General features: G+C 39.5%; 1 protein-coding gene and 1 non-coding gene across 2 annotated transcripts in view; one reads left to right on the plus strand and one right to left on the minus strand.

The window, feature by feature from the left end:
- Positions 1-27582, minus strand: part of PCSK2 (proprotein convertase subtilisin/kexin type 2) — a 296376-nt gene that overhangs the window by 24131 nt on the left and 244663 nt on the right. The window contains exons 7-8 of the mRNA XM_049774336.1: positions 20286-20374; positions 5723-5898 (exon numbers count right to left, since the gene is read on the minus strand). Coding sequence (XP_049630293.1) covers positions 5723-5898; positions 20286-20374 — 265 coding nt within the window. The remainder of the gene's footprint in view (positions 1-5722; positions 5899-20285; positions 20375-27582) is intronic.
- On the plus strand, positions 13736-13842 carry LOC126013032 (U6 spliceosomal RNA). Its single transcript, XR_007497368.1, has one exon. It is a non-coding gene; the product is annotated as a U6 spliceosomal RNA (small nuclear RNA).

A 27582-nucleotide genomic window follows, 5' to 3' on the forward strand; every position in this document is an offset into this window, starting at 1 on the left:
CTTTTGTATGAAAGGTCACACCTGACTTTTTTGACTAGGTAGAGAACATCTTTCAGAGCTGGATTTTGCTTTAGTGGAGACCAGACAGCTGGTATTAATAGATAATTAATTTGATTAATTTACTGCCACTCACAAAAATTTTGTAAAACTGTCCACAAAATATCACCTTGAAACCAAGATAGAATCGGTTCTACAGCATGGGGGAAAATCATAAGACATCATGCCTTTTTCATGCTTTGTTGCTTTCTAAAATATTTTCATGTTGTCACCTGAAAATAAGTCATAACAGTTTCTCTCTTTTGAGTTGTGGCAAATCATAGCATGGTTTATAAATAATCCTACTTGAAAGGGCTTATTTTTAGTTGTGATTGTGAAGGCTACAGATGGAAGAGAGATAAATACCTATCCCTAAGTACTGGCAGAAACATTCAGAAGTGTGTGGAAAATGACAATAATCACCATGGGATGACTGGCTCTCACTTGTCAAAATATACTCAGTGATAATTCATGTCTGCTGTGAAGGGGACATATGCCAGGGACTCCTGGGGTACTTGTTGTCACCTGCTTCTTGGATGTATATTTTGTTCTAGCCACACAAGGAATAAAGAAAACAGTCTTTGTGTCAAAAATTTTATATGGGGTCAGAACGATGATGCAAGGGATAAGGCATCTGCTTTGCCCACACTAGCCTAGGAGAGAACGCGGTTCAATTCCCCGGGGTCCCATGTGGTCCACCAAGCCAGGAGCGATTTCTGAGTGCATAGCCAGGAGTAACCCCTGAGCGTCACTGGGAGTAGCCCACCTCCCAAAAAAATTACTCCAGGCAGTGCATATGTGGTGCTGGGGAAGGGATGCAGGGTCAACTACATGCAAGGTAAGGTATATGCTTTTCTCATTGTACTATCTCTCCAGTACCAAGAGATAATAAGAAAGGAAGAAGGATATTCTCAAGCTTCCGAAAGTGAAGAAAGAGTTGGTTATTGAATCAATCATCAACTATCTCAATTCTTTTATAAAAGAGTCAAGTGACATCTAGGGGAACCTAGGAAAATGTCTAAGCAGAAGTAAATAAGGAATATACTTAAGAAGAGGGAAAATGGACTGAAACAAGGATTACACAGAACCAGTGAGACACAGACCAGACTGAGTCCCTAACTGCAATGCCTACAGTGGTTTAAGTGCCTGCCACATGGTCTTATTTCTGGTGCCTAGAAATAACCTTGCACCTAGAATGCCTTTCTGGCCATGGTCTGTACAGGTTTCAATCTATTATCTTCTCTTCTCCTGTGCTTTCTTACAATAGAAAACCCTACCAGAGTCTGTTCCTGGCTAATCTCAAGAGTTAAAATTAAAGTGTATGATTCAGCATCAATCTGTCCACTATTCTGATTGGAACAGTTGATTCTGTTATTCTCAGAACACAAGTCATCTCTTTCCTATTCATTGAAGTTTCTAAAATACAATATATCTGCTAGTTTTGGTATTTTTGAGTTATAGGGTCATTATATTTATGTATGCATTAAAAATATCTTTTATGTATGTATTAAAGAGATTTTTTTGGGGGGCCATGCCCATTTGATGCTCAGGGGTTACTCCTGGCTATGTGCTCAGAAATTGCCCCTGGCTTGGGGGTACCATATGGGATGCTGGGGGATCGAATCACGGTCTGACCTAGGCTAGCGTTTGCAAGGCAGACACTTACCTCTTAGCGTTTGCAAGGCAGCCTTACCTCTAGTGCTACCTCTTCGGCCCCTTAAAGAGATCTTTTAGAGCATCATCTTGAAATTTCCTTGGGGTGTTATTAAAAAAATCAGATAACAAATACAAATAAAGGCAACAGAATATAAAAAGTTGTCTACAGAGATGAGTTTACTTTATGGGGATTTGGGATGGGAAGGGGGATACTGAAACAATAGTGGAGGGAAGAAAACACTTGAATGGCAGGTATTTTGTTAGAACATTGTGTGCATCAAAACCTATCACTAGAAGTATTGGAAATCATGGTACCTCAAGTAAAATGAAAAGTAAATTAATGCAAAAATTGTATATGTTGTGTATATATATATATATATCAGATGACTGGACCCCTAACTTTATGGTTTGTTTTTACAAACTCTAGTATGAACTAGTGGCTGGTCTTTGGGAAGTCTTACATTGTGGACCACTTTATAGAAAAGTAAAGTGAGGAGTGGAGGACCTTAGTGACCATTCTGAAGTTCCACAGCCAACAAGGGACATTTAAGATTAGAACTGTCTCCCAATCTCTAAGTTTAGTTCTCTACCTATCTAGGTCAAAAAAAAAAATCTCTGTAAATAGGAATATATTTCCTTTATTAAAACATTAACTATAGGGCCGGAGAGATGGAGGTAGTGCATTTGCCTTGCATGCAGAAGGTTGGTGGTTCGAATTCGGCATCCCATATGGTCCTCTGAGCCTGCCAGGAGCGATTTCTGAGTGTAGAGCCAGGAGGAACCCCTGAGCACTGCTGGGTGTGACCCAAAAACCAAAAAAAAAAAGAACCCCCCCAAAAAAGAACCCCAAAATACATAAAACAAACAAACAAACAAACAAACAAACAAACTATATAGAGAAGATGAAAATAAGAACAGGCCTGCAGAAAAGTCTGTGATACTGAGTAATGGTTTCATATGCTCAAATCTCTCTGTTCTTCCTTTTATGTAAGCTTAGCACACTGTAATAGAAAAATGGTGGCTGAGCATGGCATTTGGCAGTCCTCTGCCATGCCAAGGGCCTCTTTATCCGGGCCTAGAAGGGGTGCAGGACATGGGTCACCCCAGCACCACTCTATCTCCTTCTTCCGGTGCTCCAGGGCTTTTCCTGGCCACATAGCTGGGCAAGCCAGCAAGGCGGGTCCCTTGGAGGAGTTTATTGGTTTTCCTAGGCTTTCCCCATTTCCCTCCCGGCTCCAAAGGAAGGGTCTGGGGGTGGGGGCTCTGACCTTCTGGCCTTCTAGCTCGGGAAGGATCTCCTTCCTTCTTGGGAGCTGGGAGGAATAGCAACACAATAGGTTCTGGGAATAGGACTTACCAGGAAAGTTTCCTTATTAAACCTGTGCATTGTGAAACCCCCTGCATGGAACATTATGACAAATATATGGATATCATTTGTTTCATTGCTGGTCATTATCTGAATGCCATCCAGGAGCTCGTTTTATTCCTTTACTCTCTTACTCCCATCTCTTGTTACCCCACATTTGACCATTTTTCTGTACTAATGATTTTTTTTTTTGGCCAAGGTGGATTACATATCTTTCACAGTAATTTTTTGGGTGGAGTCTGAAGCTTCAGCAGGCAATGTGTCATGGCAAGGTTTCATGCTGTTGGCTTTTTGGCCAAGATAAGGTGAAGATGCAGCCTCGGCTGCCCTCACAGCTTTCACTCTCCTTCCTCCCCGTGCCCAGGTTATTTCTGGACACCTGCTCAGGGTCTCAGCAAGTGGATTCCGGTGAGGTGCAATTTAAAAGAGACCCCAGGCTTCCTTGCTCCTGCAAGGGGCTGGAAGGGGACTGGTGAACTTTCAACTTCCAGCAATTAGGAAGCAAACGCCTCTTGGGGAGTCGGAAACTTCAGCAGGCAACAAAGGGAGGACATGACTCCATGTTCGCTTGTCCAAATCACAGACCAAAGTGGTGCCTCGAAAATACCCCCCTCCCTCTTGACTATTTCTAAAACACATATGGGACACGTGTATCTCCTTTGTATATCTCAGATATATTCCCTTAACATCTATAACTCTTTTCAAACATCCTCATATAGTGACAATTTTGCCCACTGGATTTGTTATTTGATTGTTTGATTTCCCCCCTTTGAGATCTGTTTTATAAGCAATACTGGTAGAAGAGTGTCTCTGTATAGATTTCATGTTTGAACCAAGTTATGGGGAATGTTGGACTTTATTCATCGGCCCCCAGATGCACCAACAATATCTTGTGGTATTGCTTCTCTTTTGCATAGGAACATTAAAATGGGAAATAATACATATGCAAACAAGTTCTTATCTAATCGAGATGGGAAAACATATTTGGTAATGTAATTAGGCCTTTTACCCTGAACATTGGCATAATAATTTGGCTTAGGCCTCAGAAGAATGGGCATCGCCCACACACACCTGAACAAAGGATACCATCTATGGAAACAACCATAATTGTCTATAACATTACCAGGATCCAAGCCTCTACCAGGGAAGACCTACCGCCACTTTGGCATTGATTTACTCCAAAGAGTGCTCCCAACACCCAGACGACTCAGCAACAGTCTGCATGCAGGGCAGATCGCTCTGCATTTAATGGTATGCTGAAACTAGAGGATGCTCCACATCAGCCTGACATCGATGAAAGAAATGCACAGAATCCAGAGTCTTTAAATATAAGGATCTGATACCAACAATAGCTAAGGTGTGAAAAAGTTTCACCGGGACCTTGAGAATGACTTGAGTTGGATGGACTGGTATGCCTGGAACCCAGAGTCGGTCTTATGCCAATAAACTTCTGGGGTGAGACATTTTTGTAATCAGGTCAAGAATTTTTTTCCATTTTCCCACTTTTCTGGACCTATGCAAACAACGGCGATTGCCACTATCACACCTTTACTATATTTTTTTACTCTTATCCTTTAAGGAAAAAAATACAACTTACTGAACTTAAAAACAAATAACTATAGTAGAATGCCTGTCTCGAATACAGGTAGGGGATGGAAAGGGGGGAGGGGGTAATGTTACACTGGTGAAGGGGGGGTGTTCTGGTTATGACTGCAACCCAACTATGATCATGTTACTTAAATAAAAGATATATTAAAAAAAAGAAAAATGGTGGCTGGAGAGATAGAAAGGTCTTGCTAGGCTTGGCTGTGTTCCAATAGAACTTTATTTTTTAAATAGATGATGCCTTAATTTAGTTTGTAGGTGGAATGGAATACATCTACTCCAAGAGACTATCATTTGTTTGACTTACTTCTTATCATTTAGGAATGTGGATTTCTGTCCAGTGAGAAAACTTTAATCCATTGAACTAGAAATGATAAAGTTTAAAGATAGCCTTTTTCTTGTTTAAATTAAATCTATTCAAACTGGACTCATTTAATTAATTCTTTGACATTTTTTCTTTACTGTTTAGTCAGTTGTGCCTCAAGTCATAAAATTTTGGATATCATTCATTTAAATATTCATATAACCAGAACAAACACCTTTTTTGGGGGGGGGGCACACCCGGTGACGCTCAGGGATTATCCTGGTTATGCACTCAGAAATCGCTCCTGGCTTGGGGGGACCATATGGGATGCAGGTTGATGGAACTGCTACTCATCCTAGGCTAGCGTGGGCAAGGCTTACCACTTGTGCCACTGCTCCAGCCCCAGACAAACACCCTTTGTGAAGCAGGTGCCATGGCCAGGCATTTGCTTTATTTAACTCATTTACACCTCACAACAATAGCAGGAGGGAAAAATATTCTATAGGCATAAAACCGTTCTATAGGCAAAAAACAAACAAACAAAAAGCTGAGGCCAAAAGGCAAAATTTCTTATGGACAGATGTTTAAATACTGAGTTGGCCACTGGAACCTGAACTAATGCAATAATATATGCCCTCATCTCTGCTCTGTTTCCTCAATTCTATCTTCCACTCACCTCCATTTTGCCTCCCTCTTTAATTCCCAAGCCTGACCTGTGTGAATGTCCTGTTCTTGTGGGGTGAGAAGGACTGTACCTTGTTTACTCCATCAGCCATAGCTTGAAGTGTGAGCTCCCGCGGACCATCCACTGTCTTCCCATTGTCCGTGGGACCCCAGCTGGCACTGTAGATGTCAATGAGTTGTGGCATATGACTGATGGAAGAGGCCTCAATTATGTCCGTCATGAATGGCTGGTCCAGCATCCGGATACCTGCAGACAAGGATGGGAAGGGAAACATGATGTTCTGTGCTCCAATTCGTAGGAAACTTGGGGGAATAAGTGTCTTAACCTAGGTGTGGATGGCTTCATCCTGAGGGCAGTGGGAGATACTGTGCTATCTTGGTTGTGAGAACTACACACATAGAAGCCCAAAAGAGACATGGATACCAGAACTATTTATTTACTTATTTGTGATATTTTTTATTGAGAAAAATGTTACTTACAACTCTCTCACAGTTGTATTTCAGTTACATAATGACAGTGAATTAGGGCTGCTGCCACCATCATTGTTGATCTCCCTCCATCATAGTTCCAGCATGCATCTCATACTTCTACCCTTAGCATCCTAGACAGCTAGTGTAACAGGTTCATTTTGTGTATAGCTTGTTTCGGTCTCTTGATTCTACTGTTGTTGACATTGATTTGGGTACTTAGGGTCACCATTTTATATTTCCACTCTATGATCCTGAGACCACTTGGCCCCTAAATCCCATATTTTGTTTTCCTTTTCTAAGTTTGTAGGAAAACATATAAATGTGAAGCAGAACAAGATGATTCATGTTCTATGGTTCTGTAAAAAAAAAAAGGGCAGGATCTTCTATCTAGAATCTATAAATATAAATAAAATTAAAAAAATAAGAAGGGATAGCAGAGGTGGTAAGTTTTTTTTTTTTTACATAGGCACAATATACATTGGGAAAATTAGAAAGAAAATTTTCTTGGCCTAAGAGATACAAGGTGTCTCTACCCTTGCTGCATACTGTTAGGCTCTGGGCATGTGATTTGTCAAATCCCAAGGTCTTTATTTATAGTTCCATGAAAAGTTCTGCCCAGTCACAGTTGTCAAAATTAATCTTCTGTAATTAGAGTTTTTTTTCACAGATCTTAGGAGGAAGGGTCTTCTGATTTCATCTCACTGTTAGATGGTGAGGTAGGGCAACCTGCCCTTGGATCAAGTTGTTGTTTCCTCATCTTCAGGGTGTCATATGAATCTACCCTAGTGCAAGTTGGTGCCAGAGCACTCTTAAGACTGCCCATTGCGGGGAGTTTTATTCTTAGTGCTGCTGCAGGGAACTGTGCCAGTTCTAAGGTTGGAATCCGGGGATGGAGGTTGGACAGTAAATATCCAATCATATGAGGTCTATGTCAAGTCCCCAAGATGATTGTTCAGGGTGGAAGACATCCTGCATTATACAGTTCACGAGTTCTTACTCCTATTAAATAAGAACTACTTTCTATACATAAGATTTCCCCATTTTAGTGTGCCTATGCAAAAAAAAAAAGGGTGTTAGATTATATTTTTGGTGCATTTGGGGGCGTAAAAATAAGCTATACAATCTCTGTAGCCTATTTTTTTTGGTTTTGTTTTTGGGCCACATCTGGTGATGCTCAGGAGTTATTCCTGGCTATGCACTCAGAAATCAATCCTGGATAGGGGGACCATATGGGACACTAGGACTTGGATCACTGTCCATCCTAGATTGGCTGCATGCAAGGCAAAGGCCCTACCACGTGCTATCACTCTGGCCCCTGTGACCTGATTTTGTCCTGACTTCTTATCTCACGTAAGAATTTCTACAAGTGTTTCCTGCTAAGCAGAACCAAAACAGGCCCCCAAAAAAGAAAGAAAAAAAAGAAAAAAGGGGCATTTGCCACAATTGCTGTGCTCAGGGCTTCTCCTCCTCTTCCTCCTCCTCCTCATCTTGCTTCTCCTCTTCCTCTTCTTCCTCCTCCTCCTCCTCCTCATCTTCCTCTTCTTCTTCCTCCTCCTCTTCTTCTTTTTTCTTCTTCTTCCTCCTCCTCTTCCTTTTTTCTTTGTCTAGATCCAGTGGTACTCATGGGTTACTCCTGACTCTGTGCTCAGGAATGACTTTTGGCAGTGCTTGAGGACCATATGGGATGCCAGGAATTGAGGCCAGATTGACCACTTGCAAGGCAAATGCCCTACCTGCTGTACTATTGTTCTTCCTACTGTATAATCTTTCAGTCCCTGGAAAATTTTTAGACTTTATTCATTCCAAACTTTAAATAACCAGCTCAAGAGAATATTACCAAGCAAAATTTTTAGATCCCTACTGGGGAGAGATTACCATTGTTGAAAAGATTCCTTGATGAGCCTGTTTCTAGGAGGAAGTTCATCCTCTGGGGAATTGGAACAAGTCTTAGAGAATAAATAAAATAAGTGTTTTTGACAGGTAGGATCAGGCAATGATGTAAGCTTTTTTATAATAGAAGCTGGGAGGCAGAAGGCAAGGGGCATGGGGCAGGGTAGGGAAGAAAGTTCGTCATGAAAAGTAGAATTTCCAATTGCATTGCAATTGGGAAGGAACTCTAGGGAGGACAGAATCACTTCCAGGTTATTCTAAAATATATTAGTAATGATATTCCCTTTTCCACCTTCTCTCTAATGCCACTTAGTAAGGTTCATGCTACTTTCTGGTGCCTTGGAGTGACTTCTCACTGAGAAGTTTAACAAAGCCTTATAGTTGGGATCATATATGTTGAATAATAGCCACACATAGAAAAACAAAGAGCAGAAGCACTCTTGTGGGCATCAGAGGGTGGTGGTATTATCCTCTGGTAGGAAGAATCTCCCTGGCACAGTTGGTAGCAGCCAATGAGATGAGTGTGTTGTTTCTCATTGCTGCTCTCTAAGCATCACAGTTTGGGACTCTATTCCCTCTATTTGAATTACTAATTTGTGGCAAGAAAATAAATATTAATTAAGCTAAATCCATGTCTTGTTACCCATAGCGATTCTGAGATAAAGGAACGGTGCTGTACATAGTCAAATCCCTGGTACTGATACCACTTATTTGCCCCAAGGTCACAGGATATTATTACATACTCTCTCATGGTATGGGAATGAATTTATTTCAGTACAACTCAAGGATTTTTTTTTTCTTTGTTTTTAGGTCATACTTGGCACTCCAGGGCTTACTCCTGGCTCTGTGCTCAGGAATCACTCCTGAGGGGTTTGGGGAGACTACATGTGGTTCTAAAGATTTAACCTAGGAAGTCTGTGTCAAAGCAAGCACCCTACCCTCTGTACTATCTTTCCTGTACAATCCAGGTTCTTTATGATATGTGAAATTGACAGGAAATGAGTTGTCAATTAGGGATTTATCCTCCTCCTTGTCCTTTCCCAATTGGAGGCATTGTGAGTCGCCTATGGCCCTCTGTTCTGCTGTCTGACATATTCTGCATTCATTAGCCTAGAAGTTTCTCTGAATCCAGCCTCCCAGCTCCCCTTTAGCACTGCACTCAGAGCATCACACTATTACAGTGCTAGATGTGCTCCATTCATCTCCAAACTGTGGTTCTTCTGTCCTTTTTTTTTTTCTACAGAGTATTTGTCTGTTTTGTTCACATTGGTATTAGGGTTTTTGGAAATTTATTTTCAAAAGATAAATACTTGATGAATAGATGCATACTAGAATTTTACTGTAGTTATTTATTTTTCCTCCTCCTGGAAATAACTGATTCATAAGAATAAATAAGAAGTACAGATTTTCTCACTTTCTACCATGAACCTAGAAATCATGCCACATATTTGGTCAATAATCATCCATTATGAATTGACAGCTGCAGTTAGATCAAGTGGGCTTGAAGTTCTGAACATAAACTCTATGTTTTCAGGGAGGAATATGAAAAACCCTTCCTGCTGCTTTTGATTCACTTATAGTTAACTTTTTAAAACGTTTATCCAATAAGGTCACATATTAAACAAAATCATGTAGCTTCACGCAAGCAGCAATGCCCACTTTGTAGGTGAGGAAACACTACATGGTTGGTCCACTTGCTGCTAGGAGAAAACTCAGATGGTCTTGAACCAATCTCAAACCCAAGTGATCAGGACCTAATACTTCCCTAAAGTTGGCAGGTCAGAAACATTCTACCATGTTTTATTTGGTTGATGCTTTTGGGCACACCCAGTGGCTCTCAGAGGTTACTCCTGGCTCTGTGCTCAGAAATTGCTCCTGGCAGCCTCGGGGTACCATATGTGATGCCAGGTCTGTTCAGGGTTGGCCACACACAAGGCAAATGCCCTATTGCTAAGCCATCTCTCCGGCCCTTTTCTACCATGTTTAAAGGTGGCCTTTACTGTCGAATGGCCACACTAGATTTTGTCATCTGACTATGGAGAATCAGTTATGTCTTATCCCCTTTCTATGCAGCCTTGGTCGCTCAGTTCATTCTCTCTTTGTGGTCTCCTTCCATTTTCTAAGCTGCAGAACTGGTTAGTATTAGTCTTTGAAATATTTCAATATCAGGGAAGAAGGTATCAGGGCTCTCATTCATATTCAGAAGCTAGGGGCCCAGAAGCCTTTTAATAAATAAAGCAGATCAGAAAGAGCCATGTATTAATTCCACAAAAATTAATATTAATTTTTGCAAGCTCTGCACAAGTAGACAAGATAGACAAATTTGGGTGACCCAGGGGTTGATAGGAAGTGTTTCTCCTATATCCTGAAAGCTCTAGGATCTATGAGGGAGAAAAAAGAGAAAAGGGGGGGGGAACAGAGATAGAGGGACAGAGAGATACAGAGAGAGAGAAAGACAGAAAGAGACAGAGAGGCAGAGGCAGATAAACAAAGATAGACAGAGACAGAGACAGAAAGCAATACAGACAGAAAACAGAGAGAGAAAGAAAGAGAAAGAGAGAGAGCAACTGAGATTGAGAGGTAGAGTGAAGTGAAGGTGGGAGTTATCCAAGACTGCACTTTTATAAGACAAATAGCTGACTTGAAGGAAAGACATACAAATGAATATGCACAGGGAGAATGTGCACATTTTGATCCTCCTAACCCTTGCAGGCCTCACTGGGGCCTTATTGACCTTCAATGACCACAATTCAATTCGTTTTACAGCCTGAGTTTGCTCCTTAGGCTTCCCCTGGCTCTTGCAGCAGCTAGTCTGGCTGTTTGTGTTGCATAACCTAGGGATGGGGTGTGTAAGCTCAATTCTTTGTTTCTACTTTGTTATTCAAGGTCAAGGTGTACCTGACAGGAGTGAATAGTTACAGCTGCCCACAGACTTCAAGGCCACTAATTGTTATCTTTTGTGTAGGTGAATATTAGACTAATAGAAGACTGAGAAAAATAATGCTCATTTAGGTTACAAGGGCCTGAACACATGTTCATAATGTGCCAATGAGTAATTTTGATTGGTTTATTTAAACACAGAGATAAACATCAACTCACTTAAACATGAATTTTATTGGCTGGATATTTGGATATGATTGGTAGAGAAATTTTAGGGCATTTAGACAATGGCTAACAATGTGTTTTTTAAACTGCAGAAATTTTGCACAAAAGAGAGCTATTCCAAAGCTCTGTGCACAAATCTCCTTGCTCTGGGTTAAAAGAGGCAAATAAACACTAATCTCTCCTGACCTGCTCTCATTCTGGGAATGTCTGAAAAGTACTGCAGAAATACATGCATTTTAAACCTGAACTTGAGTTATTTGTTGTGCCTTGACCTGGGTGATACTCTGCCACCTTGAGTTGTTCAATCATAATCTGATGTTATCTTGCTCATTTGCTCATGACCTGTGTCTCTCTTTAGACTATGAGCTATGGGAGGGCAGGGATCTTGTTTGTAGGTTCACAGAGAGATCCCAGCACCTATAGTACATATAGCAGGAACCCCAAGGTAACTGTTGAGTGGTCATAAGAATATAAGAAAAGGCTTGATGTAGCACTGGCTTCAATCACCTCTGAAGTCTAAATCTGATCAACTTGCAAGAGACATTAGTTGAAGGATCAATCATTTCAAGCTGTGTGCTTTTTCTTTTTTTTAAAGTTTAAATAACACATTTTTCAGTTTTTCTTTCTTGGTGTCTGAATTTCTTAGGCTCAAAATGTCAAACATTGATTTAAAATTAAAATGAACTATTTAGGTTATCTTAAAGCTATATTGCGGATGAAAAGGAACCCTCATTTTCTGCTGGTGGGAATGATGACTGATAAAGCCTATTGGGAAAACAATATGGAAATTCCTCAAAAGACTAGAAATTGAGCTTCCATACAACCCTATAATACTTCTTTTAGAAATATATCCTTAGAGTCCCAAAACACTGTAGAAAAGGCACCTACACTTCTCTGTTCATCGCAGCATTATTCATAGCCAGAATCTGGAAACAACCCAAGTACCCAAGAACAGATGAGTAGATTAAAAAAAATAACAAATGATGGTACATCTACAATGAAATATTATGCAGCAATTAGGAAAAACAAAATTTGCTTATATATGAATAAACATGGAGAGTATCATGCTGAGTAAAATGAGTCAGAAGAGAGACAGAATTATCACATGCATTTTCAAGATATAATAAACAATAACAACAACAACAACAATAAACAATAACAAACCCAAAGTATGAGAATAATACCCAAACACAATAAAAACAATGGGTGGAAAGTGCAGGTAAGACAGAGAAGGGACACTATGACAATGGTGGAAATGTTCACTCTGGAAAGAACTGGGAATTGAAAGGAAGTAAAGTAATATGCATGATACCCCTTCAGTAAGAGTATTGCAAACCGTTGTGCATAAAAGGAAGCAAAGAAGGGGGAAAGAGAGACACACACACACACACACACACACACAGAGAGAGAGAGAGAGAGAGAGAGAGAGAGAGAGAGAGAGTGTCTGCCATAGAGACAGACTCATTTGGTTTAGGGGTGGGAGTGAAAATAATTGGAAGGTAGCCGGGAGAATTAGTGGGGTAATTAAGGTAAAGGGATGGTTAAAGGATGGGTGTTGGGATATTGTATGATCAAAACTCAACTATCAACAGTTTTTTAAGTCTGTATGTCAGGTTGCTTTAATAAAAAGGAAAAGGGCCGGAGTGCTAGTATGTAGGTAGGGTGCTAACCTTGCTCAGAGCCAGTTGGGTTTCATCCCTGAACCCACCAGGAGTAATTCCTGAGTGCAGAGTTAATAATCCTGAGCATCACAGGGTGTGGCTCAACCCCCTCAAATACCCCCAAAATAAATGGCTAAGACTAATATTACATTTATAAAACTATTAAGTAAATAAGAAGATATAAATAACCAAACTCTAAAGTGACTTTTCCCCCTGAATTAGTAAAGCTACAAAATGGTACTAAAACATGACTCATGTTATAAGCCTTTACTCTTCAGGACCAAACTAGTTGGTATTTCTTCTTTACCCTCATGTTATATGGAAGAGGTAGTGACAACTGGGTCTATGAAAACATACAATCACAATAAAAGAAAGTTATTTTTGGGGCCGGGCGGTGGCGCTAGAGGTAAGGTGCCTGCCTTGCCTGCCCTAGCCTAGGACGGACCGCGGTTCGATCCCCCGGTGTCCCATATGGTCCCCCAAGCCAGGAGCGACTTCTGAGTGCATAGCCAGGAGTAACCCCTGAGCGCCACCGGGTGTGGCCCAAAAACCAAAAAAAAAAAAAAAGAAAGTTATTTTTAAAGAAAACATTTCTGAATGACACATATGTCCAAAGATGAAAGAGTTGTTGTTAAAAGCAGTGGGTTGTTGGAGGTATGCTCTTGTAGCCTGGAGCCAGGCACTATAAGGAAAGCAGAAGAAATTGTTCAAGTATTTAAGTATAGTAGAACTTCAAGATTCACATTATTTGAGTATAAGATACTACGTTGTTTTACAACTTTCTGGGAGTGTGGCCTCCATGTTTTTGTTCTGTGTGTATGCATATATGCATTCATATACGTACTATATAAAGAGAACTTGAAGTTAATCTCACATTTATAAAACTAATATTTTATGAGACTTACAAATGGAACTAATTGAAGTATTTTTCTAATGTGTCTGACAAATTAAAAATTAGTGCTTGCTTAGGCAGCACATATACTAAAATTGGAACAATACAGAAAAGATTAGCATGACCCCTGCGCAAGGATGACATGCAAATTCGTGAAGTGTTCTATATTTAAAAAATAGTATATACTTTTATTATTATTAAAATTTATTATATTATTTTATATAAATATCAAATTATTAGACTAAAGGACTTCAGAATTCCTTTGCAACCATGATTTTAAGTGTTATTTTTTGTTTTGTTTTTGGGCAATTCTAGGTCCAAAGTGCCTATTATTCCTGAATCTGTGCTCAGTGATCACTTTTCGTGGGATTGCAGGAGTTCAGAACCCTGGTCAGCTGTGTGCAAGACAAACACTCTACCTGTTGTACTGTCTCTGGCCCTAATTTTGAGCTTCTGATGGTTAAATAAAAAGATGAAACGAGTAAAAGATGAGTGCTTGGTAATTCACACAATCTACTTTGAACTCTTGAATGACAAGTGGTTGATAGATGACTGTGTTATTTTGCTATCCTAGAATGATGTAGGCTTTACTTCTGGGCTCTAGGGAAGCTCCTACCATTAAGGCTCATAGTGATGGCCTTTTGGACAATCTCATGGTATGCTTGGGAGGAAGATAAGAAAGTTCAGGGGTCCTGGAACCTGATTTGATTGGGATAAGATAGCAAAGATTAGACAGTTCCCTTGATATTATGCCCTAGATATCTAGACGCCTTCATCCATCCATTCTTTCATTTCATTTCATCTCATCTCATTATTATCTACTGCCAGCAATGAGTTTTTTCACTGACCCTTCCTTCTCTATTTCTTCCTTCCTTTCTATTACTTAGTATAAACACATCTGAGCACCCAGTGTATATCAAATTCTGTCCTTGGTAGTAAGAGGAGAAAAAGCATAGATGATTCCATTGTAAAGAAAGATTAATAAAATATACATGTATGTAATATGCAATAACTAATATCATTCAGTGTAAGGAAGGAAAATTTAGCATCTTTATCAAGTGTAAATGAGAAAATTGGTCTTGGAGTTGGTGTTGAAAGAAACCATGAGGGATCCTGAGAGTTGAAGGTAAAATGGAGGTGGCCAGGTAAATTATAGAGAAAGAAATTTGGGGGTGATGTGAAATAAAGACAAAGGCCTACAGTTGAAGAAAATTGACTACACTTTCTAACTCATTCTTGCTCAGAGATTTTACCTAAATTATATTTAACCAGAGAATAACTAGGGTGGATGGGAACTTAATATACAAAGCAGATGGCATCATCAATCACAGGGACAGGATGGGTTTTATTGAACATATGGTACTTGTAACAGTGAGTCACTGAGAAGCTTCTGCACCTCACAGGAAATAGTGCCTAGGATACAAAAGTCACCCAAAGAATGGGAGAAACTATTCACCCAATACCCATCAGATAAGGAGCTAATATCCAAAATATGTAAGGCACTGACTGAATATAACAAGAAAAAAAAATCTAACCCCATCAAAACATGGGGAGAAGAAATGAATGAACAGATACTTTCTCTAAGAAGAAATACAAATGGCCAAAAGACACATGAAAAAATGCTCTACATCACTAATCATCAGGGAGATGCAAATCAAAACAATGATGAGGTACTATCTCACACCACAGAGACTGGCACACATCACAAAGAACAAGAACAATTGGTGCTGGCAGGTATGTGGAGAGAAAGCAACTCTTATTCACTGCTGGAATGCTCTCTAGTCAAGCCTTTATGGAAAACAATATGGGGATTCCTCAAAAAACTGGAAATTGAGCTCCCATACAATCCAGCTATTCCTCTCCTAGGGATATACTCTAGAAACATAAAAATACAATTCAAAATCCCCTTCCTCACACCTATAGTCATTACAACACTATTTACGATAGCCAGACTCTGGAATTAACCAAGATGCTCTTCAACATATGAATGGATAAAGAAACTGTGGTACATATACACAATAGAATATTATTTAGCCATCAGAGAGACGAAGTTATGAAATTTTCCTATACGTGGATGTACATTAAATCTATTATGCTCAGTGAAATAAGTCAGAGGGAGAGAGACACAGAATAGTCTCACTCATCTATGGGCTTTAAGAAAAATGAAAGACATTATTGTAATAATGCCCAGAGACAATAGAGATGAGGGCCAGAAGGACTGGCTCATAATATGAAGCTCACCACAAAGAGTGGTGAGTGCAGTTAGGGAAATAACTACACTAATAACTAGCATGACTATCTTTTTTTAATATCTTTATAAAATTTGATTACATACATGATTGTAGTTGGGTTTCAGTTATATAAAGAACACCCTTCATTACCAGTGTAACATTTCCATCACCAATGCCCCAAATCTCCCAACTCCCTACCCCCTGCCCCCGTGTTTGAGACAGGCTTTGTACTTCCCTCACTCATTCCCATTGTTATGTTAGTTGCCAGTGTAATTTTTTCTCTAACTGCACTCACCACCCTTTGTGGTGGACCTTCTAGCCCTCATCTCTATTGCCTCTGAGAATTATTACAAAAATGGCTTTTATTTTACTTAAAACCCATAGATGAGTGATACTATTCTGTGTCTATCTCTCTCCTTCTGACTTATTTCACTCAGCATAGTAGATTCCATGTACATCCATGTATAGGAAAATTTCATGACTTCATCTCTCCTGACAGCTGCATAATATTTCATTGTGTATATATACCACAGCTTCTTTAGCTATTCATCTGTTGAAGGGCATCTTGTTTATTTCCAGAGTCTGGCTATTGTAAATAGCACTGCAATGAATATAGGTGTGAGGAAGGGAGTTTTGAATTGCATTTTTGTGTTCCTAGGATATATCCCTAGGAGTGGTATAGCTGGATCTTATGGGAGCTCAATTTCCAGATTTTTTTAGGAACCTCCATATTGTTTTCCATAAAGGCTGAACTAGATGGCATCTTAATGAATGAGAGAAGTAGAATGACTGTCTCAAATACAGGCAGGGGTTGGGAAGGAGAGAGGGAGCATTGGTGGTGGGAATGTTGCACTGGTGAAGCTGGGTGTTTTGTTTATAACTGAAACCCAATTACACTCATGCTTGTAAGAGTGGTGCTTAAATAAAAATTTTATTTAAAAATAAAACAAAAATGGATTTCTAGCTGATATGCCATACAAACATGAAATCCAGGTGAATTAAAGACCTTGAAGGAAAGTGTCGAAAGATAAATTTGTACTGACTAAAACTAACCAGAGGATATTATCTAAGACATACCAAGAGCTCCTTCCAAGAACTAAGTAGAATACTTAAAAAGCACCAGTAAAATGAAGAAAGTTCGTGAATAGAAAAGAGCTCAACACATAAAGAAATGCTCAGTGTTTCATTTTTTTTTCCCTCCAGAGGAGAACTTTAATTATATAATCTCACTTTGACTTATTTTTCTGGACAAAAAGTCTGCAACACCTGAACTTGGCCTTTTGGGGGAACTTCGGTGGGAGACAGACCAGAGGGATTTGGGTCTTGAGGATCAACTAGTCACCCATCTATTATTGATAATGCCATAAACTAGCAAAGATCATAAGCGGCCACCAGGTGGCACTCTCGGCCTCGCTAGCTCAGAAAGCATCCCTGGAAGGAAATAAATGGCTCAATTTCAGCAAACATTAGAAATAATTTAGGGGGTAAAAATTTTTGCAGCCCACTGATTAAATTGCCAGCTAGATGAACAAAATATTCTGTGAGATTTGTTAGGGCAATGAGCCTGAAATTTTGTTTCAATTATTGAGTAACTCTTCAGGTCTTCCATATGGAGAATCATCTCTCTGAAGAAGGTGAGAGGCACAAGGTATCATAAAGGGTGCAGCACTGGGCTGGAACTTGCTGGCTCTTGAGCACTGACAATCAGTGTGAGGAGCAAAACTGTGTGTGTGTGTGTGTGTGTGTGTGTGTGTGTGTGTGTGTGTGTGTGTGAGAGAGAGAGAGAGAGAGAGAGAGAGAGAGAGAGAGAGAGAGAGAGAGAGAGAGAGAGAGAGAGAGAGAGAGAGAGCTGAAAATCAGTGTGAGGAGCAAAACTGTGTGTGTGTGTGTGTGTGTGTGTGTGTGTGTGTGTGTGAGAGAGAGAGAGAAAGAGAGAGAGAGAGAGAAAGAGAGAGAGAGAGAGAGAGAGAAATTCTCTGCTCAACTCAAGCTTGTTGCCTAGACAAGTCCAGGTCTCAAGATCCAGAGTCCTGAAGGAACGAAGGAGTGAATAAACTCCTCTACTTTCTTTCCATGGGGACACTATTTTTTTTGGGGGGGGGCACACCTGGCGGTGCTCAGGGGTTACTCCTGGCTGTCTGCTCAGAAATAGCTCCTGGCAAGCATGGGGGACCATATGGACACCGGGATTCGAACCAACCACCTTTGGTCCTGGATGCGCTGCTTGCAAGGCAAACGCCGCTGTTTTATCTCTTCGGGCCCTCATGGGGACACTATAAGAGGAGCCCACCTGGTATCTCAATACCAGTCTAAGGAGTAACAGATCTGCTAGTCTAGGGAGTATCAGATCATTTGTATCTTCTTTCTCCTTGGATATTTCTCCCACTCTGATTTCCTGGGAATCAGTTCCCTAAAATATTCCTTGCACCAAAATCATTGTCTTCAGTTTTGCTGTGAGGAATTTGATTGAAGAGCCAGAAGGATAAGGTAGAAGTGACGAGCAGCTGGGATGTTTTCAGAGTGCAAAACAGTAAGGGGGAGAGAAGTGGGAGTTATATGGGGAATGAAATTCACTCCCTTATAACTTCCAGAATGTCTTGAGCAATTTCTAACTTTTAACATTTTTCAACAGCCAGTAGTTCCAAGAATTCCTTATCCAAACACCTGTTACTTTGGACACACAGAGAGCTTTCAAAGCTTTCTGGAAGACAATCTTTAGAAATAGGAACCTAGCTTTGAATTTTTCAGTTCACTCAAGTCTGTTTCCATGGACAGAAAAGCCGTATTGTCTCTGATGCCTCCCAATGTCTGAGGCTGGCTAATAAAATATTAACCAGGTGATATTTCTTTCTCCTGGCTTCTAACATTTTAATGCCAGCATTTTGGATGCACACAAAGTAAAGAGACTGAAACCCAAGTAAAGCTTCCACTTCCAAACCTTCAGATGTGTTCTTTGTGACATTCAGTAACCAACTCTGTCAAGCAGTGCTGAGAGAAGTTAATGGTGGATTTGCGTTTTTTAGGTCCCCAGAAATGCAAGTGTCAGCAGAAAGTGTTTTTATGGTTTCATTAAATTGCTAGGAAAAATATAAAGAGAGTTGTAAAAATAAAACCCAAACAACTAAAAATCCAAAACAACAAGAGTGACTTGGGTGACTTAGCCTGAATATATTAAGGAAGAATTTGATGCGAACTGTGGAAAGAATCAGGAGCTACTCAATTCACCATCATCCTACTGAAAAATTATGAACCTCTCTCATTCTCACTGCTTTTCTATTCTGGTGTATATGTAGGAAATACAAGTTTCTATATATTAAGTGACCTGCCACTCTCATATAAGATCTCCATTAAAATGCTTTTGCTTCTTTTTTTGGACTTTGTTAAATATTCCAATAAAATTTGATAAAAAGGTTCAAATGTAGAGTCTATTTTCTTACAAAGGAGATGGGCTTTGAAAAACAAAGCCACAGGAAGAGTTATGAATATGCTTGCAGTAAGTCATGTATAGCTCTTTCTATCTATAGTCTTGATTTGAATCTTATGACAATGTTATTGATATTGTTATAATTTTATTTAAATTAAGTTAAAAATCGCAACAACCAATTTTTGCTGTTTGAAAGAAAGATTGTGGCTATTTTTATTTGTTTATATTTTGGTCCACAGACAGCTGTATTCAAGGCTTACTCCTGGCTCTGTGCTCAGGGATCACTTCAGGTGGATCCCAGGGACCAGATGGGTTGCTAAGTATTGAATCTGAATTGACCATGGCAAGGCAAGTACTCTACCTGCTATATTATTGCCCCAACCCCCCAATGATGGCCATTTTTGTTTGCATGGCTAAAACCTGGGATGGTATACCAGAAGAAGGTGAAAGATATTGGCTATGTATTGTTTCTTTGAGAGGGGGAATGCTCTCTCTAGCTGTATTTGGGAGTTCAGGAAACATTCCTGGCAATTCTCAGTCCAGCAGTGCATCTGACAGTTCAGTGTTTAGATCTAGTAATGAAGCATTGCTCAGACCTGGTGGTATTGGAGGCTATATTGTCAGTGGAGTTTATGGGCCCATCAAACCCAGAAAACATAGGCCAGCCCTTTGTAACATATCCTCAGCCCTGTGTGTGTCCTTTCTTGATGGCTATGATCATTCTGTAAAAATTTGCTGAGATTGCCTATCATGATTTTGTATTGTTTCTGCATTTGTATTTAACCAAAAATCAAACATTGGATGCTTATCAAAATTTCTCTATAGGTCAAATATAAAAAACTGATTTTGGCTAGATCTCCTAGTTCTAGCTCTTAGGCCCAGTATGTGCTGTTACCATGCCCTGATCAATCTAGGTGTTAAAGTGGGATGCGTGCCCTGCTGTTTGCCAGGGCAGCTTACCTGCCACCTTAGAGTTATATGCTACTCCAACCCCACAGATGTTGTTGTTGGCGGCGGCAGAAACTTCCCCTGCACATCGGGTTCCATGGCTGTGGAGAAAAAGAAAAACAATTTAGAAAAAGTGGCAATACCTTTAAGAGGTGGTACTTAAATTTCTGTCTATTGGAAATGGATTGATTTAAATATTTTCAGTGGTTCATCTAGCTTGACAAGGTGTAGCAGATTGTCCCCCCTTCTGTCTCAAGTGTCCTTTCCTCTCAGTGGCATCCTATGTCTTATGGCTTATGTTGCCCACAAAGATGCTTCTCAGAGCACTTTTTTTTTGGTTCACACCCGACAGCGCTCAGGGGTTCCTCCTGGCTCTATGCTCAGAAATCACTCCTGGCAGGCTTGGGGGACCATATGGGATGCTGGGATTCAAACCAATGACCTTCTGCAGGAAAAGCAAATGCCTTACCTCCATGCTACTTCTCCAGCCCCATCAGAGCATTTTTTAACCTTGAAATTTGATCTCCAGCATCTCATCTGGTGCCCTGAGCACAGTCAGGAGTAATTCCTGAATGTTGAGCCAAGAGTAATCCCTGAGCATCACTGGGTTTCCCAAAAAAAACCAAACCAAAACAAACACAAAAGATACATTTTCCTACAGAAAGGAAGAAACAAAGAAGAGGAAAGAAAGATAGAAAGGATAAAGAAAGAAAAGGAAGAAAGAAAGGAAAAAAAGAAAGAAAAAGAAAAAGAGAAAGAAAGAAATTTTCTTACACATTTTGCAGGTTTCTGGTGAGAACAAAGATTCTGTGTTCTGGTTGAAATGGCTATTTTGGGAAAAAGTATGTTTGGTAAAAAGTATGAATGGTATGTTGGGGCATATTTTCCAGGCTGGCTTTATTGATAGGGTACAATGCTGCTGGTAATTACAAGATGAGATTGAGATTGGGTTATTCACTTGCTTTGAAACCTAAACCACCTTAAAGAATTTTTTGATTATACTCTCATTTTTCTCCCAAAGTGAAAAGGCAATTTCTGGAACATTTTTTTGCATATAATTTCAAGAGGACTTGTCACAGAACCTTTGAGATTAAGCAAATCAAGAACCCTGGTCATTCAGATTATATTTCCAAGGTTCATGTGGCAATTCTGAGTCAGGCCTCAGAACTGTGTCCTAGAATGTTCTCTCAAAGATATGCGGTTTTATTAATTATCTGTTGCTTGCTTGTTTCTTCTTTATAGCAATGGGTTCTTCAGCTCTTCTCCTACTATCCATATTGACCCTTTGCTGGAACTAGACTGGCAGCATGACTTGCTTTGATCCTTAGAATGTAGAGAAAGAATTATGTGCCACTTCTTTAGAGGCCTGAAAGCTTCTACTTTGGTCTTCTGGAATCTAACTCCATGTAGAGGCACTGTGGCTGGTCTTCATAGGGATGTGTTCTCATGGAGAAAGACCCACAATCTCTATAATTCCAACACTTCTGCATTGTAGGGCCTGCCTTTTTCCTCCAGACTCAATCAGTTATACCAGTCCCATTCTCCCCATCAGCACATGTGGCTAGAGACAGATTATCCCTGCAGTTATAAGATGGTGAGAAAATAAATGCTTATGCTCTGCTTGTGTGCTTTAGGGTCATTTGTTAACTGATAATAGAGAACTGAAACAGGCATAAACTCTAAGTCCATAAGAATGACTATTTTAACCCTAAACAGAATTTCTTTTCTCTATTTTCTTTCTGGTGTTTGGACCATGCCCAGTGGCACTCAGCAGTTATTTCTGGCACTGTGCTTCTGGCTCGAGGGACTGTGTGGGATGTTGGGGATCAAACCAGGGGTTGGCGGTGTGCAAGGCAAATATTCTACCCACTGCTATCACTTCCACACCATCTAAAGGGAATTTTGAGATACAGAATATTCCAATGATTTAAGTCATCTGAAATTACTGGTCCTCACCCTGAGATGTCCTTCATGTTAAGGTACATTAAGTAGCTAAAGAATTCAGTGAATCTCTTTACTGATTCTGTTGGAATAATGTGAGCACAGTCTCCTGGAAGAACGGGCTGCTTATTTGGCTCTCTGCTCAGAATATGAGCTACAGTGAATTATTGCTAGTAAGAAATAAAAGCACAGCCCTGGGGATCTGGAATTTCTGCAATGCTGATGATGTGACATACTCATGGGGCAAAGTGATTGTAACAGTCCTTAAAAGTAAAATAATATACAAGAAATGAGAAAAATACATAGATCTATATACATTTTTACTGTCTTTTATAAGTAAAGGAAATATTGCCTCCATAAAAGTTACAGATACTTTGGACACCAAGTTCTCTTTGGAACAAGAATGAAATCAATATATTGCGTTAGCCCTTAGGTAAAAGAACTAAGAAAACAAAGTCCTGAGCAGATGATGCTCTATTTGACTTTAAGTTTTCTGCTAAGCACATTGCAGAGTGCTGAGGTGCCAAGTTATAGTGGGACTTGTTGGAAGAGCCTATAAGGGGCATGACTTTTATTTTTATTATAAAGAACTTTATTGTAATAAATTAAACAATTTATATAAAATCAGCAAATTCTTTAAAGACTCAACACAAAACTATAAATACCTAAGCAGCTAAATGCTAAAGAGAATGTGGAACAATCAAAAATTTTTTTATCTATTTTTTAAATAAAATCTTTAAGCACCATGATTTAAAACATGATTGCAGTTGGGTTTCAGTCATAAACAAAACACCCCCCTTCACCAGTGCAACATTCCCGCCACCAATGTCCCCCCTCCTTTGATGCAAACTTTTTCCAAATGCTGAAGAAAATGCCAAATGACATTCTGAAAAGCAGTGTGGAAGCACATATCTATGTGTATACAGAGGAAAAAAAAACACTATTTAAATGTGCATGTTTATTCTGCAACTGTCTTAATTTAAACTCAAAAGCCCATTTCTTTCTTTTTTATATTTTATTATCTTTATTTATTTATTTTTATTATAAATCTTTATTTAAGCACCATGATTACAAGCATGTTTGTAGTTGGGTTTCAGTCATAAACAGAATACCCTATTCACCAGTGCAGCATTCCTACCACCAATATGCCTCACCTCCCACACCCCTGCCTGTATTTGTGACAGGCATTCTACTTCTCTCATTCTTTAACCTTGTCATGCTAGTTGTTTGTGTAGTTATTTACCTAACAGCATTCACCACTCTTTGTGGTGAGCTTCAAATTTTGAGCCAGTCCTTCTGGCCCTTCTAGCTCCTTAACTCTATTGTCTCTGTGCCTTATTACAGTAATGTATTTAATTTTTCTTAAAATTCATAGATGAGTGAGACTAATCTGTGTCTATCTCTCTCCCTCTAACTTATTTCACTCAACATAATAGATTCTATGTACATCCGTGTATGGAAAAATTTCATGACTTCATCTCTCCTGACAGCTGCATAATATTCCATTGTGTATATGTACCACAGTTTCTTTAGTCAAAGTCCCATTTATTTTTTTTGGGGGGGGCCACACCCATTTGATGCTCAGAGGTTACTCCTGGCTAAGCACTCAGAAATTGCCCCTGGCTTGGGGGGACCATATGGGACACTGGGGATTGAACCGTGGTCCTTCCTTGGCTAGCACTTGCAAGGCAGACAGCTTACCTCTAGCGCCACTTCTCCAGCCCCAAAGTCTCATATCTAAATATCCTGGGGTTCCTGGAGTGTGCTGCCATGTTTGCAGTCACACAGTAACTCTACATTATTCAAACTGACTCCTTAGCAGCAGCAGCAAACTAAATTAGATGAGAAAAGACCATAGAAGCCAACTAATGCTACTAAATAAAAACAACAACATAGAATTCTCAACTAGCAACAAATAACTTAGGAAATCCTCCACAATGACTTAATGACACCACTGTATAATAATTTTCACAAATTTTCTTTTACTGAGTATTTTTGATAATTCCATCAGCCATTTAGTGGCTAATTGCTTCGTAATAAGCAATAAAATATATTTTGTTCTTGCCAAGGGAGGCACTGGTCATGGAAATGGTGCTGAAACACTGAATGCCAGAAATAACTATTATGAATAGTTTTGTAAAACAGGGTATTTAAATAAGTAATATAAAATAAATGTGCATGTTTAAGTACATCTTTGTTCATTTGACTAATTACATATTTATACGCAATATATTTATGTATTGTACACATCTGCTATATATTTGAATGTATATATAAAATAAATGTCATGTTTAGAGGATATCTATATTTTTAAATGGAGCTAATGGACACTAATTAAATCTGACTTGCTGGCTTGTTGTTTGGCTTATGCTGAACAAATAAATGTTTCAAGTTTAAAAATCAATGCCATGTCTAATTTGATTGAGCACCAATTTCCTTATTATTTAATAATCAACCCTGTCAAGAGCTCCCTTGTGAGACCTGAAATGTGCAATTAGACCCTGCCTGGAATAGTCAGGACCTCAGCTGACCATCTGTGGAGAACACAGACGTGTTAGCGAAGACTCTTCTGTGTTGAAGCCCTGCTCTTGGTGAGGAAGGAGTTGGAGATGGAAGAGCCATCTGCCAATTACTGGGCACGTACTCACTGTAGTAAGTAAGAAGCGCAGGGCTTCTCCTGCCCTATCCCTCTTGACCCTCACAGGAGCTGTTTTATTTCACAGATGGACAAGCTGAGTCGCAGACTAGAAATTGCTTCACGAGAAGGTGATAGGGCCAAATTAGGCACCCTTTGCTTAGTGACTGAGTGAGGCACCCTTTGCTTAGTGAGGGTCTGCCTCACCTTCCTCTGCTCACTCAGAATTGGGGGAGAATGCACTTGGATTGGCTGGAGCAAATGAAAGGCCTTAAATGCTTCTATGGCTTTCATTTTTACCTCTCAAAAGGGGCTCTCCAGAGTATTATTTCATTGTTAACTCTGACAGCATTCATGAGGCTTCCTACTAAATTCTATAGTTGGGATACAGTGTGTCTACACACCATGGGGTCATTGCTCTGCTCCCTCCACTTCAGACATCAGCCCCTCTTGCCTGTCTGTGGAATGGTCTCAGGTTAACAAACTTACAACCACACATAACAGGAAAGTATTTTTCCTAATCCATTTTCATATGGTCACCTTTTTTTTTTTAAATTTAGTGTTTATTATTTAAAAAATATATTTTGTGCCCCATGCCTAGCTGTACTTAGGGCTTACTCCTGCTCTGTCCCCTGGAACCATTCCTGGCGAATTTGAAATTTGTATGGAGTGCATCATTCTTGATCATCCTTGTGTACCAGATAAGTGTGAATAGGAAGGGTTCTCAGATATTGTTTATTATTGAAATTCATTGTTTATGATTGAAGTTAAACTTCAATAAACTTATTGTTTATGATTGAGGCTCAATCATAAACAACTTAATAACTATCTCACAATGATTCTGTATATAAAATTTTATTTAAAAAAGGGTGATAGTTAATGTTACATGTCTATGTGACTAGAGTACCTAAATATTTAGTCACACTTTTTTCGAGCATTTTTTTAAAGGGTATTTTGGGTGATCTGAAAATTCATTTATTATTATCATTATCATTATTATTGGTTTCCCAAGTGGAACTCAAAAGAACTAGGGGTCCCCTTTGTCAGGGTTTTGGCCAACTATGATGTTGATTCTATGTGAGAGACTGAGCCCAGCAGAGCCCAGAGAATCTTAAGAGACACATTGAAGGACTACAACTGCCTTAACCCCTGTACTATCTTTCCAACATGAGGCTAAGCATATACATCAGTGGATGTTGAGTAAAGCAGATTGTCCTTTCTAATATGTGTAGGTAGCATATGCTCAGTTGCAGGCTGATAGAACAGAAATCGGCATCTTTCAGGAAGAGAGAACTTGCCTGCAGAATGCTTTCCAATTTCGCCTGTGACACTTGCTCCTCTTGGTCCTGTGACACATTACTTTTGGATTAGAACTACAGCATTATCTCTTCTGCCAGCTCACAATATAGACTTTGGACTTGCCTGCCTCCATCATTCATGAGTCAATTTCTTTTCCTAAATGTTTCTCTACATTTAGCTCCCCAATTCTGTTTCTCTGGAGGTCCCTGATAATAACTAATAAAGAAATGAGTATTTTAATTTAATTTAACTTGTTTTATTGGGTCACAACCGGAGGTGCATGGCTGCTACTTTTGGTTCTGTGCTCAGAAGTTGCTCCTGGCAATGCTCAGGAGACCATGCAGTGCTGAGCATCAAACTTGGGACACCGCAATGCAAAGCATGAGCTGAACTAGTGGATCTCTATTTCTGTCTCCCCAAAGTAAAAATTTAAACAATTCTTTCTTCTTTGAGTACTGATTTGTGAGTACTACTTGTTTTCTTACAGAACCTTGTCTCATGTCACCAATAATTTCGTTGATGGCAAAAAACAAAACAAAACAAAATAAAAAAAACAACTCAGTATTATTATTTCTTCCTGGAACCTAGTTAAGTCTAGTGCTTCTTGGCCTAGATTAGAAAAACTACTTATAAACCATTGTGCATGTTTTGTTTACTATGTAGTTTGAAAGATCGAAGAAAACCATATTCTTGGATTACTTAGGATTGTGAAGGGACTAGGTAGTAAATGACAAGTAAATCTATGTGTCTGTGTGTGTATGTGTGTGTGGAAGACACTAAGATTGAGGAGTATATTTGCTACAATTGTTGGAAAAATACAAACATGTACCTTTTAATTTTATTCTTATTGAATGGATCTACCATATTATTAGATGTTAGTTGATAGCTTTCATGGAATGAGAAATTCAAACAGTAAGTGAAATAAATAAATTTGAAGGATGTTACAAAGACCACAAGAATGCTTGAGTGACAATGATCTGAATAAAGTAGTTTTTAATTTTATTTATTTATTTATTTTTGGGCCGCACCCAGCGATGTTTAGGGGTTACTCCTGAGTCTGAGCTTAGAAATCACACCTGGCAGCCTCTGGGGACCATATGGGATGATCGAACCCGGGTCCGTCGTGGGTTGCTGCATGTAAGGCAAATGCCCTACCACTGTGCTATCACTCCGGCCCCTTGAATAAAGCAATTTTTGGGTAGCATAGTATTTACATGAGTTTTTCTAGTCTACACTGTTACACACCTGGACCCCAGGTTTGTGTAGTGCGTAAGATACATTGGATGTGTGTGTTTGTGTAGTGTGGTGTCTATTTTTTTTTTTTTTTGGTCATACCTGGAAGCACTGAGGGGTTGCTCCTAGCTTTATGCTCAGAAGTCACTTCTGGCAGTCTTGGAGGACCCTATAGGATGCTGAGGATAGAACCTGATTCAG

Source organism: Suncus etruscus, chromosome 6 (genome assembly GCF_024139225.1).
Source record: "Suncus etruscus isolate mSunEtr1 chromosome 6, mSunEtr1.pri.cur, whole genome shotgun sequence".
In the NCBI taxonomy this organism is placed as follows: domain Eukaryota; kingdom Metazoa; phylum Chordata; class Mammalia; order Eulipotyphla; family Soricidae; genus Suncus; species Suncus etruscus.